General features: G+C 41.2%; 1 protein-coding gene across 3 annotated transcripts in view; it reads right to left on the bottom strand.

The window, feature by feature from the left end:
• The window catches only part of si:ch211-267e7.3 (ADAMTS-like protein 2), a 47086-nt gene extending 41107 nt beyond the window's left edge, over positions 1 to 5979 (bottom strand). For 2 of the 3 annotated variants that reach the window (XM_039607814.1, XM_039607816.1), the window contains exon 1: positions 5675 to 5977. In XM_039607814.1, the coding sequence (XP_039463748.1) occupies positions 5675 to 5767 (93 nt within the window). In that variant the 5' untranslated portion in view covers positions 5768 to 5977. Of the gene's footprint in view, positions 1 to 5674 lie in introns of all 3 variants that reach the window. The other variant, XM_039607815.1, reaches the window with a different exon arrangement.
• Between the last annotated feature and the right edge of the window lie 7075 nt (positions 5980 to 13054).

Genomic DNA, 13054 nt, shown 5'->3' with positions numbered 1-13054 from the left:
TGAGAACAAGTTATAGTGCAGCAAGTAAAAATAGAACGAGGACTAGAAGGGGAGTGCATGAGTTGTGGTCCTGCTCATGAAATTCATTAATTATCTCCGCTTCGCAAATGACGAACCACATCCTCATTTAGATTTGGCAGTGGCAGAGAAATGGAGAAACTTAAATTGATCCTGCGGTTGTATAGAAGTCTATGGGAAAAATGTCTCTCAGCCCTGGTCAGGGAGCCGTTGCCAGTCAGGGAGCCGTTGCCAGTCCCATCTGGTTCCCCAAAGACAGCATCCCCTAAAAGTAGTGATAGTTGAACATTACGAGGGTCTTGGAGATTGTTCAGAGTATATGACTGTGCTGTGATGGCCAGCGGTCCAAGACCTTCATCGGATGGTCAGGGATTTCTTTGGAAGAAGCATATGTTGCTGCACCAAAGTGGAAGGAATGGCCAGAGGAAAGACTAGGAGATATTCCGGACAGTAAGAGATCTTGAAGGAAGTGTGAGAGAAACAAGGATCTGGGATCCACGTAGCCAGACTCAGTTATAAACAGAGGGTCTGAAGGTGAGGTGTGGTGAGGTTTTACTTTGCTTGAGAGAGAAGATGAGGGAGTCTTCGGAGACTGGGTGAAGGTCACTTGTGCAGGGATAAAGATCTGAACTGAATTTGGTCCTCGTTGAGGTAAACTCTGAACAGTGCATGAATCCAGGTAGCAGTGACCATATCTGTAATGGAGCATGAAAATGTCAGAAAGATCCGAAGTTAGAGGTAGACAGCATGAGGTCGAAGGTGGATGGGAAGAGAAGTTTAAAGTGGTAGTGGAATTATTAAAAGTGTATTTCAGTCCAGGAGCAAGGCTGTTGATAATAACTTCTTGGAAAAGGCTCATGAGCTCTGCAATGCTGGGGTTTAGATCTCGAATGTTGTGGCCGAAAATCTAGGTACTGGCATCGGGACTGCCTCTGCATGAGGGCCGAGGCTCTGAATGATGAGACAGGGAGTCAGCAGTGGAATTATAACACGTGTGTTCTGTTCTGAGTAAGAACTGGTGGCTGACAGCTTGATGATGGAAGGGGACTTTCTTTGGCCTTTGTTAATTAGGTCTACCGTGGCAAGGTTGTCTCAGTGGATGGGAATGGATCTTTTTGACCATTCATAGCATTAAAAAACAACAATGACTACTGGGTACATTTTATAATAATCCCCAAATCCAGCAGAAGGAGCAGCATGTGTGTAGAACTGAATATCCTGAGGGTAGGACAGCTGAACATGATAAAAGAAAGTGATGCCATTCCAGTTGGTGAGCAGAAGTTACCAGACTTGCCATTCAGTTTTGGAAGATCTGTCCAGAGTGACTGTGTCAAGGAGTGATGTGTCTGTGAAGGTTCTCAGTCATCCAGGTCATCGTAGTCTAAGGAGCTTGGAAAGAAAAGCGTCTGTACTTCTTTAAGTTGCTTGAAGACGTTTCACCTCTCATCCGAGAAGCTTCTTCAGTTCTAGGGTCAAATGGTGGAAAGTCCCAGATTTAAATCCAGTGGGAGTGTCCCCCCAAAGATGGTCATGGACCCCCTGATGATCCTCTACATAATCACATGAGCCAAGGCGTGAAAATAGGTGTGGGTCACAATCAGCCAGGGTTTCGGGTGAGCTCATTGTGAAACCTGGCCCCACCCTTTCATGTGATTTCCTGATTTCACCAGGGAAGACACAAAGGATAACTGTTTGCCTTTCCTGGACTGCGCTGTGCACATTGAAGAGAACGGCAACCTCAACATCAAAGTTTACCGGAAGCCCACACACACGGACCAGTACCTCCTCTTTGACTCCCATCACCCTCTGGAACACAAACTTGGAGTAATTAGGACCCTACACCACCGGGCAGAACATGTTCCCTCTAAGCCTGAAGGGAAAAAGAAGGAACACACACACGTAAAGGAAGCACTTAAAACGTGCGGTTATCCTAATTGGGCGTTTATAAAGTCAGCAAAGATGCACAGAAAAGAAGATCAGACACCAGCGAGGGAGGATAAGAAAGACAGACGCAACAATATTGTCATCCCCTATGTAGCCGGTGTATCAGAGAAACTCAGGAGGGTTCTCTCCAAGCACGACATCCCAGTGTACTTCAGACCCAGCAACACACTCACAGAAACTGGTTCACCCGAAAGACAAAACTCCTAAACACAAACTTAACAATGTGGTGTATGCTGTACAGTGCAGTGAGGAATGCCCAGACCTCTACATTGGAGAGACCAAACAGCCACTTCACAAGCGCATGGCACAACATAGAAGAGCCATCTCCACAGGACAAGACTCAGCAGTCCATCTGCATCTAAAGGTCAAAGGTCACTCTTTCGAGGATGCCAATGTTCACATTTTGGACAGAGAAGACAGATGGTTTGAAAGAGGAGTGAAAGAAGCCATTTATGTCCACCATCTTTGAACAGAGGGCGGGGCTTACGACACCAACTGTCTGCCATCTAAAATCCAGTTTTGAGATCCCTTCCCAGACATCTTAACGCCCACTCACACCCTGGGCCATCTGACCTCAGGAAATCACATGAAAGGTTTCACAATGAGCTCACCCAAAACCCTGGCTGATTGTGACCTACACCCATTTTCACACCTTGGCTCATGTGATTAGGTAGAGGATCATCAGGGGGTCCTTTGTCCCTCTTTGGGGGGAAACTCCCACTGGGTTTAAATCTGGGACTCTCCACCATTTGACCCTAGAACTGAAGAAGCTTCTCGGATGAGAGGTGAAACGTCTTCAAGCAACCTAAAGAAGTCCAGACGCTTTTCTTTCCAAGCTCCTTAGCCAAGGAGTGATGGTTAAAAGTGCAGCCTTGTGGATTTTTGCACAGGGCAAAGTTTAGGTGTCCTAACAGGTGAGCAGCTGCTGTTTAGAAAGACAGGAAACAAGCACGTTTTGAAAAAGGAGATTAATTTGATTTAGTTTTTTTAAATGGGTAAAGAAGCCTGGAACTGGATGATAACCCGTGAGTTGGAGGTGACGTGGAGGGAGATATAATCAGGAAAACTTTACAAAGATGGACCAAATATGGCAGTTTATGGTTGTTGGAGAGAATCCGACATAGGCAATCATTCAAGTCTATATATTCACAATGACGCCTTATACAACTTTTTTTTCTAGACAGACGTCCTATATCATCATCCTGAGCGCATTAACTCAAAGTCAGAATAAAGAGGGTGTTCACGGTCAGCAACAATAAACCGGGCCTTCCTTAAACAGCCTGATGATACAGCTTATCCAATGAAGTTTGTTGCTGATTAATATTATTCCAGCAGTTCTGACGATCCTAGTAGTTAGGATCGTCAGATCGTCAGTTAGTTAGCTAAACTGCGATGCGGCAATAAAATACAAAAACACATATCAAATAAAGAAGAAAAAAAATAGAAAACAGAAAAATAAAAACACAAAATGTACAATACATAAACATAACAAGTCTTAAAAAGGGTACAAAAGATGAAAAAACTGACTAAAACTAACCAGAAGCTAACAGTAGTGCTAACATTGAAATCCAAATGTGTTTTTTTTAAACGTAATTTAAAAACTGCAACTGCTGGAGCCAATCTGACATGCAGGAACAACCTATTCCACAATCTGGGGACCAACAGTAAACTCTTGATCCACCCAGTGTTTCAGTCTCAACACGGGGAAAGCAAGTATAATGAAGCACAAACATAATGAGATACATTTAAAGTTTGCTGAACAACATTTAGACAAGCCTGTGAAACACTGGGAGAGTAGAGTCTGGTCACATGAGACCAAAACTGACCTCTGGATGTCAGAATACACCCCATGTTTGGAGGTGAACGGCACTGCACATCTCCCCAAAAACACCAAACCAACAGGTGAGAACATCGTGATGTGGGGCTGTTTTTCAGCATACAGCACTGTGATTCAGATAACTGAAGGGTGAATGGAAAAATGTCCTGAGAGAGTCTTGATAAAAACCTGCTGCCACCTACCAGGATGATGAAGATGAAACGAGGAGGACACTGATGCCAAACACAGCCAACAAACTCGGTTAGTTTCAGAGAAACAAACTAAAGCTGCTAGAATGACCCAGAACCTTCTGGACTATGTGGAAGAATGGGTAAAATGACACCTGTCAATGTGACTAGTTTCAACATACAGGAGGCGTATTGAAGCCAACAAACCAACAAACCAACAAACGCTTTTGTACGACGTGTTGAATCCATTTCAGTAAACATGTTCAATACTTGTTCCCGCTGTCATTTCTCATTATTGCACATAATTTATGGACATCTATGGTTTGATTTTATTTTTTTTCCTTTTTAGCATGTGTGGATTGGATGGGTTGTTGATGACATCTAGTGAAAATTATATGTCAATAGCACTTTTATAAGTATAAAAATTAGTGATGTGTTCAATACTAACTTTACCCACTGTATATTACAGATATGTGTTGCTGTGTGATACGGTTCATCCAAGAAATATATGCTGTAGTTTAATTGTGTGAAACCCATGCATCCCATTATTGTGTCCCTTAGCACCCATACAGTTTATGGATGCAATTTGCTAACCAAGTTTAAAACTTAATAAATATGAGACGATGGGATGGTCCAGACAGCATAAAAGAGGGATACAGCTTCTAGGCATGAAGAGTGAAGCCAACACACAATTGTCTTGAACTCGCATTCTCTTTAGAAAACGCCCTCTGGTTGTATAGGAGTCTATGGGAAAAATGTCTCTCAGCTCTCTGTATCCATGAGCTTCAGTAAACATTTTCCTGTTGAGTTTGTGGGTCCAGCGGCTAGCTTGGGGTCATATTCCACAGAACATTAAGTCCATTTTTGCAAATAAGAGTAATTTTCTTATTATGACCATCTTTTATTTATAGTCAGAGGATCTCACTCAAAAAATAAATGCTCTGTATGGACCACGGCTGTTACTGAGAAAACTACTGCATACTGTAAAATGCTATATCTAATTAAGTTTCAGTTAGTTACCTGTAGTTAGCCTAGAACATGAACAAAGTTCAGGCAAAAATAACATTTTGAGATCTACATTTGCAGCAAACCATCTGTTTGAATTAGACAGTAGTTCAAGAACCTGATGTTTTTAGCCACACTGTGAGATAAACAAGCAGGGAAGCTGAATGGGGGGGAAGTGGCAGGACAGCCCGAACACTGAACCACCCAAGACAAAAGACGCTTTTTCATTTGGCTTCAGACATAAAGCACACATGCAGGGCATGTTTGAACGTATATGATACTAGTTATTGTGGGAAGAGCTTCAACAACTAGTGTTATATCTGCTCTGATCATTAGGAACATTTAAGCCACTCCACTGCTGTCTGTTTGCCGTCTAATGTGAACAGTGTTGAGCAGTTTTATGGCTCTTCACAGTCCAACGCGGGTACGTCGAGGGGAACAGTGACTTCCCCGGACTGGGTAAGACTAATCTTCCCATTCGCCTGTAAGGAGAAGCTCGACTTTCAGTCAGAGACCACATTGCCATGTTACTAATAAACCGACTTGGAGGATGGCATCAATTACGAACTTGATACGAAAACTGGACGATAAGAAAGGGTTACTACAAGTGATAAAACCGTGAATTACCAAGACCCCCTTCATAACCTCTGAACAGACAGAAATGAACGGAACGAAGTGAACGCCGACAACCCGAGCTATTTACCTTAACGGGCCAGCTGTCCGTTAGCGGGAAAACCGGGAGGTGAAACAGGAGAAAGGAGCAAACCGGGAGAGTTAGGATTCCTTTAGCGAACATGGTCCATTCATGTCAGGGACCTACAACACTTCCTCTCCTCGTTGCCTCTGGACCCTCCTCGCTCCTCTCCTTGTGCCCCACTTCGACCCCCTCTTTGAAGTAGCTACGCCTTCTGTTCTCACTTGCACGAACACGCACGCATGTGCACACTCATCTGCTTCCCCAGATAGCACAACTCTTGACCGCTACATGACATGAAGGCAGGGGCGTTTCCAAGAATTATAAGTCGGGGTGGCACAGGGCACCTAAAAAGCAAGGAAGTGCAGATATTTGGTTTGGAATAATACAGTGTAACAATGTATCCAGAGGACCGTGGATGCACTATTCTGGGTTTTCTGTAAATGAAGCAGATAATTACCTTTTCTCTTTGCCAGCTCTTCTCTCAGTTACAGCTGCTTTGGTGTTAATGAAATTAACAGGCGCACTACAGGGACAACCCCCAAAACAGGAATGTTTTTATAGCAGGAGGGTGGGGGCCATTGACAGTTTTTCCCTTCTCATCTTTTCTGACTGTTTTTTCACTAATTATCCATTTGGTTATGGTCAGTGTCACTACTGGCTGCATTAGGTGATACTTGGAGCCTCCAGAGGTTGCAAATGCTGGCTATGTCCGAATTCAGGGGAAGGATGCTTAAAATGCCATATTTGGATGCAATGACGTCACAGCTACACGACGAGGACTGTCCGAATTCAAAGAGCACTCAAAATGTGGCGACAAATGCGTCCTACTTTTCTGCGAATTTGAGGCTTAGCTGTGTCTGAATTCAGAGGAAGGATGCTTCGATGCCATATTTGGAGGCAATGACGTCACGGCGACGCGACGAAGGGTGTCCGAATTCAAAAAGTACTCAAAATGTGGCAACAAATGCGTCCTACTTTGCCCTGAATTCTAAGGATGGTCCGATGTATCCTTCATGTCCTACTATATCCCAGGATTCATTGCGGGTCATAGAGGAGATTTGTTTCTGATAACGATGGTGGTCGAAGCAGGAGAGGAAAACACTTTCAAATGTAAGTATATGAAAATCTGGTTGTACAAAAGTTAAATTGTTATATCGGTCGTTTTGTTAAGCTTTGGGCATCTGCATAGACATGTTTCTTTTCTTTAAAATAACCATAAACCAGCTTGTATCGGGGGTCCCGCGATTTTTCATGTATTGCCGCTTACATACAGCTAATTTTGATTTTTTCGAATTGGTGATATGTTGTGGGGAACAAAGACCAAACGGCTTAATTTATTAAAACGAGGAGAAAACAATCACCTCTTCACTGGGGTGAAGCTACGCCGCTACGGCGTGGATGTACAAGAATAAATCAATGTACACATCGTATTCATATGAGTGCGGTCCTATTAACCCTCATCAACACCATCAGATGTGATATTTTATCTTCTCGTGATATGATTTTAAACACATCTGAGGGCTCGACTGTACCTGAGGAGACACTGGACAGCTTTGTCCTGGTTAATGCTGAGAATCTTAAGAAAGTTTTCTCCACAGTGAGACCCACCACATGTCTTTTAGATCCAAGCCCCTCTCCACTTTTTAAAACACTTTATGGATTTTTGAGCGGAGCTTTTATACATGATGAATTGCTCTCTTCAGTTGGGTGTCTTCCTGCTGACTTTAAAACGGCGGTGGTGAGGCCCTTCTGAAGAAGAGCAATTTGGATTGCAATAATTTTAATAACTACAGACCTGTATCCAACTTACCATTTTTAAGTAAAATTTTAGAAAAACTTGTTTTTATTCAGATTAATGATTTTCTGAATGATAAACAGATCCTAGAAATATTTCAGTCTGGATTTCGGTGAACCACAGCACAGAGACCGCTCTCCTAAAGGTTTTAAATGATATTAGATGCAACTGGGACTCCCAAAGCTCTCAGTCCTGGTGCTACTGGATCTAAGCGCAGCCTTTGATACAGTAGACCACACTATACTTTTAAACAGACTGAAACACATGGTGGGCCTCTCTGGTGCTGTACACAACTGGTTCACTTCCTATCTCTCAGACAGAACTTTTATGGTGAGTATGGATACATGCTCCTCTAAGATCCATAAAATGACATGTGGTGTGCCTCAAGGGTCGGTTTTAGGCCCTGTACTTTTTAATTGTATATGCTCCCTCTTGGCAGTGTCATCAGGAGGCATGGAGTGAACTTCCACAGTTACGCTGATGACACTCAGCTGTACATCTCCATGTCTCCTGATGACACCAGACCAATGGATGCCCTTTTTAACTGTATTTTAGATATAAAATCTTGGATGGCAGAAAACTTTTTACAGCTTAACCAGGACAAAACTGAAGTTTTAATCATCGGTCCTGAGGCTCAGAGAGAAAACTCTTGTCTAAATTACAGGCATTTTCACTATGCCCTTCACTACAAGTGAAAAACCTGGGTGTTATTCTTGACTCTGAGCTTGGTTTTATCCCACATATTAAACATGTAACCAAAATTGGATTTTATCATCTAAAAATATAGCCAGAGTCCGCCCTATTCTCTCTCGGGCCAACACGGAGATGCTGATGCATGCTTTTATTACCAGTCGCATTGATTATTGTAATGCCCTGCTCTCTGGTCTCCCCAAAAAGAATATTTCACCTTTGCAACTTTTGCAAAACTCTGCAGCTCGTGTGCTGATGAAGACCAGAGGGCGGGCCCACATTACACCAGTTTTACAGTCGCTGCACTGGCTCCCCGTGTGTTTCAGGATCGATTTTAAAGTTCTTTACTGGTTTTAAATGTCTTAATGGTCTTGGGCCTTCTTATCTTTCAGATCTGCTTTTACCATACGAACTCTCATGGACCTTGAGGTCCTCTGGTACTGGCCTTTTGATTGTCCCTAAAGTCAGGACACATACTCACGGAGAGGCAGCTTTTCAGTGGTATGGTCCTCGACTGTGGAACAGCCTGCCGGAGGAGCTCAGGGCCGCAGAGAACGTTCATGTTTTTAAAAACAGGCTCAAGACCCACCTTTTTAATTTAGCTTTTAACTAACGCTTATTTATTTAATGCTTATTTATTCTATCCTGTTATTCTATTTATATTATTAATTTAGTTTTACCTAATACCTATTGATTGTATTCTTATTCATTTTTATCTTCTTACTCTGTTTATACTTATATTTATATTATATCCCACTCTTATTTATTTTATCTTTTTATCCTGTTTATATTCTTATTAGGTCATATCTCCAGTGTTTCCTCGGAGGGGGCTCTCTGCACCGGGGCTGTGATCGACCGTGGCTGCTGGGGCCCTGTGGGTCCTCTGAGCCTGGCTGGGGGGCTTCTTTGCCTCCCTCCTGCTGTGTGCCCAACCTGGAGGCTGCGGTCTGTGACCGGCTCCCGGTGCAGACGGCTCCCTGTGATAGTGTTTCCTCACTTGGCTAATGCGTACCCAGCCCAATTTTACTCTTTAGGTGTGTGTGTGTGTGTGTGTGTGTGTGTGTGGGGGGGGATGTGTGTATCATGACCGCTTCTGTTAATGACAGTGCGGAGAATGAGTGGGAGGGTGGTGGGTTGCTTTTAACCATGTAAAGCACTTTGTGCTACAGTTTGTTTTGTATGAAAAGTGCTTTATAAATAAAGATTGATTGATTGATTGATGCTGTACCGCAGCGGTCCCCGACCTTTTTGAGCCACAGACCGGTTTATGTCAGACACGGAGCGGCCTTTAAGGTGTCGCGGATAAATACAACCGACCAAGACAAAAACTGTGGTATTTTGTAAATATAATAATAAACGTGAATGTACTGTGTAACTGTGTAACTTTATTAGCAGTGTCCTCCTGAAAATGCGCCAATATTGACAGTAACATCCTCCTCTCTGCCGCTTAATGCTCTCTGGTCGCTATGGTAACGTGTAAATATTTCTTTCAAAATAAGACACACAACTACAACAAGGGAAAGACTCAGGGAAACCGAGTTAACGATAAAACCCCTGAAAACCATAAATTTCACACCGGAGCCTTAACTCTGTGGCCCGGTACCAAACGACTCACGGACCGCTGCTGTACAGAACCTGTGATGTCCAGACGGTGTTCCTCTGGTGTTCTGCTGTGAAAACCTTTGGGCTTAGGGATTAACATACAGGGAGTGCAGAATTATTAGGCAAGTTGTATTTTTGAGGAATAATTTTATTATTGAACAACAACCATGTTCTCAATGAACCCAAAAAACTCATTAATATCAAAGCTGAATGTTTTTGGAAGTAGTTTTTAGTTTGTTTTTAGTTTGACAAACTAAAACATTCACAAATATACATTTCTGACATTCAAAAACAAAACAAAAACAAATCAGCGACCAATATAGCCACCTTTCTTTGCAAGGACACTCAAAAGCCTGCCATCCATGGATTCTGTCAGTGTTTTGATCTGTTCACCATCAACATTGCGTGCAGCAGCAACCACAGCCTCCCAGACACTGTTCAGAGAGGTGTACTGTTTTCCCTCCTTGTAAATCTCACATTTGATGATGGACCACAGGTTCTCAATGGGGTTCAGATCAGGTGAACAAGGAGGCCATGTCATTAGTTTTTCTTCTTTTATACCCTTTCTTGCCAGCCACGCTGTGGAGTACTTGGACACGTGTGATGGAGCATTATCCTGCATGAAAATCATGTTTTTCTTGAAGGATGCAGACTTCTTCCTGTACCACTGCTTGAAGAAGGTGTCTTCCAGAAACTGGCAGTAGGACTGGGAGTTGAGCTTGACTCCATCCTCAACCCTTTACAGGCATTTGTTACACGTATGAACATAACGCTAACTTTGAACAATGTTACTTGGATATTTATTTGATAGCAATAAAGTAAATAACAATAACAATTAAACAAGAATATTTCAAATACACAGTATGTAAAGATGGAAAAACAATATTTTCAGTTGTTCACACAGGATTAACCTGAGTGACCTGTTCCTGGACCGTTTCTTTAACAACTGTAATAGATTACAGGAAGTCTCTGGCAGTGTTGCTGAATCTGCCCGAGCAAGATCAGACATGGATGGATGGGCTGCTGCAACTGAGACCTGCGGTTTGTCTTTTCTGGTCAGCGAGTGGAGAATCACACAGGGTGGTCTGCAAAGAGAGCTTCAGGATGCTTCCTCCCATTGTCCACTGCATCGTCCATCCACAGGGTTTGCAGGGCTCACTCGTGGCTGCCACACCACTAAGATATTTACAGAAATATGCAAGCAGGAGATGGTGGATGCTATAATACTTGTAACTCTGTAGCAGACAACAGTTTGATAAAGTGCTATGTATAAAAACAAACAAACAAAAGATTAGATTCTATACGTTTCAAAGATATTTAGTTTATATATTTTATATGATACAGTACATGTGTGAGAATGACCAATGTTGTGCCAAAAATGATCGTCTGCCAAAAACTGATTTCGGTTTTGCCCTAAACTGATTGCTCGTGATTTAACCTGCTATGAATAACTTGTTGGTCTATAATACGTGAAACATGTCAAATGTGTCCCTCATTAGTGATATCAAGTCACTTTGAGCCACCAGCAACATTCCTGTAACAGGTAGAAGCTGCAATCAGTTTTTGGCAGTGACTTTTATATATCCTTTATTTATCCAGTTAAAAAAATAATCTTATTGACATTAGAAATTTATTTTTAAGAGTAATCTGGCCAAGAGGACAGCAGACAGCGCAACAAATATATCAATTGTACCTACATTATAACCAGAGTTATAAAGATACTTGAACAACAGGTAATTATTGTATATATAAAACCCCTTAGTAAACCATGTTCACCGAAGTCTATTTACCAACATACATAAATATATTACACATATTACACTGGGAAACATTGGAAATCACACTGTAAAATATAACTTGTTGTTTCAACTTAAAAATATCAGGTACAAGGCTGCCTTAAAATTTTAAGTTAAGTCAAGAAATAGAGTTTGTTCTTATAACACAACCAATTGTTATCTTAATGAAAAATCACATGTTGTCTAAACTTTCGTCTTAGTTTAGTTGACTGAGATTTGTTAGTCAGTTCAACTCCTTTAATTGCCATCTTTACTTGGGAAAACCCTTTCAGCTAAATTAAAATAATCTATTGTTTAAACTCTTGTCCTAGTTCAGTTGACTTGGGTTTTTAGTTAATTCAAATACTTTAGTAGTTCTTTTAACTTAGGAATCTATTTTAGCTTAACTAACATAACCTGTTAGCTAAGTTGATTTAAGTTTATTAATTAACTGAGCTCCTTAAGGTAGCTGAGTGAACTCGTAAATCAGTTTCATTTTAATTATCAGAGTTGATTGACTGGATGTAAAGAAAATGTGTATTAAACATCTTAAGTTTTGTTTTGTTTTTTAGCTTTCTAACATCCATTTCAGCAAAACTACCTGTTAGGTTTATCTTAGATCTCAGGTTTAAATATCTACATTCCTTTAAATTAATTTTCTGTTGTTTACAGAAAAAAAAAATAAAACCCACAGATTCCATTAAAGTCTATCTGATCATTTCATACAGAAAGTTTGTTTTAAGAACATGACAAGACAATTACTCATGAGCACCCAACATTCACCATTTATTGTGCCATCTTAGTCATCTGAGAAACAGAAAAATCAGTGATGTAGCTCATCTTTCTCACAATCCATCAAAACTCAAAGGCTGCTCCTGTGAAACAATAAATTTGAACTTGGTCTTGAGCCCAGTTTGGGTGAAGATTAAATTCTGACCAATACTCTAGGAGCAGTAGTGATTCTTGTGAAGTAACAACATAAAGTCTGCATTAATGTAATGTATCAATGGAACACTTGCTATTTTAGAAAAGTTATTCTTTACATTTGCAAAATTTTTAAACTTCATTGTGCTCAGTCACACCTGTTAGCATAAAACTTGAAATATTAAAATAGTACAAAACCTTTGATAAGTGACAGTAAAGATCAGTTTATAACAACTAAGATATCAAACTCTTGTATTTGTCTTCGTTTACAATTGCAACAAATTCCACAGAACCAATATCTCTGAAAATGAGTGCATGCTTCTGAAACATTTGATAATATGGATATTTCAGAAACATCAGTTTGAGTCTGCTCAATTGCAAAACAAAGGAAAAACTACTGACTTGCATGAGATAAGCATCTGCAAAGTCCACCATTATATTGTTGTTCACATAAGTTTCTTAAACCATGAACAAATGAGTAATTGTCTAATCTGGAATGTAAAGTGTAGTCATTTAGGCTACGTTCACACTGCAGGCGAAAGCGTATCAAATCCGATTTTTTTGACCCTATGCGACCCATATCCGATCATGGTATGACAG

Source organism: Oreochromis aureus, unplaced genomic scaffold (genome assembly GCF_013358895.1).
Source record: "Oreochromis aureus strain Israel breed Guangdong unplaced genomic scaffold, ZZ_aureus HiC_scaffold_54, whole genome shotgun sequence".
Lineage (NCBI taxonomy): Eukaryota > Metazoa > Chordata > Actinopteri > Cichliformes > Cichlidae > Oreochromis > Oreochromis aureus.
This window is presented reverse-complemented; position numbering and strand designations above follow the sequence as displayed.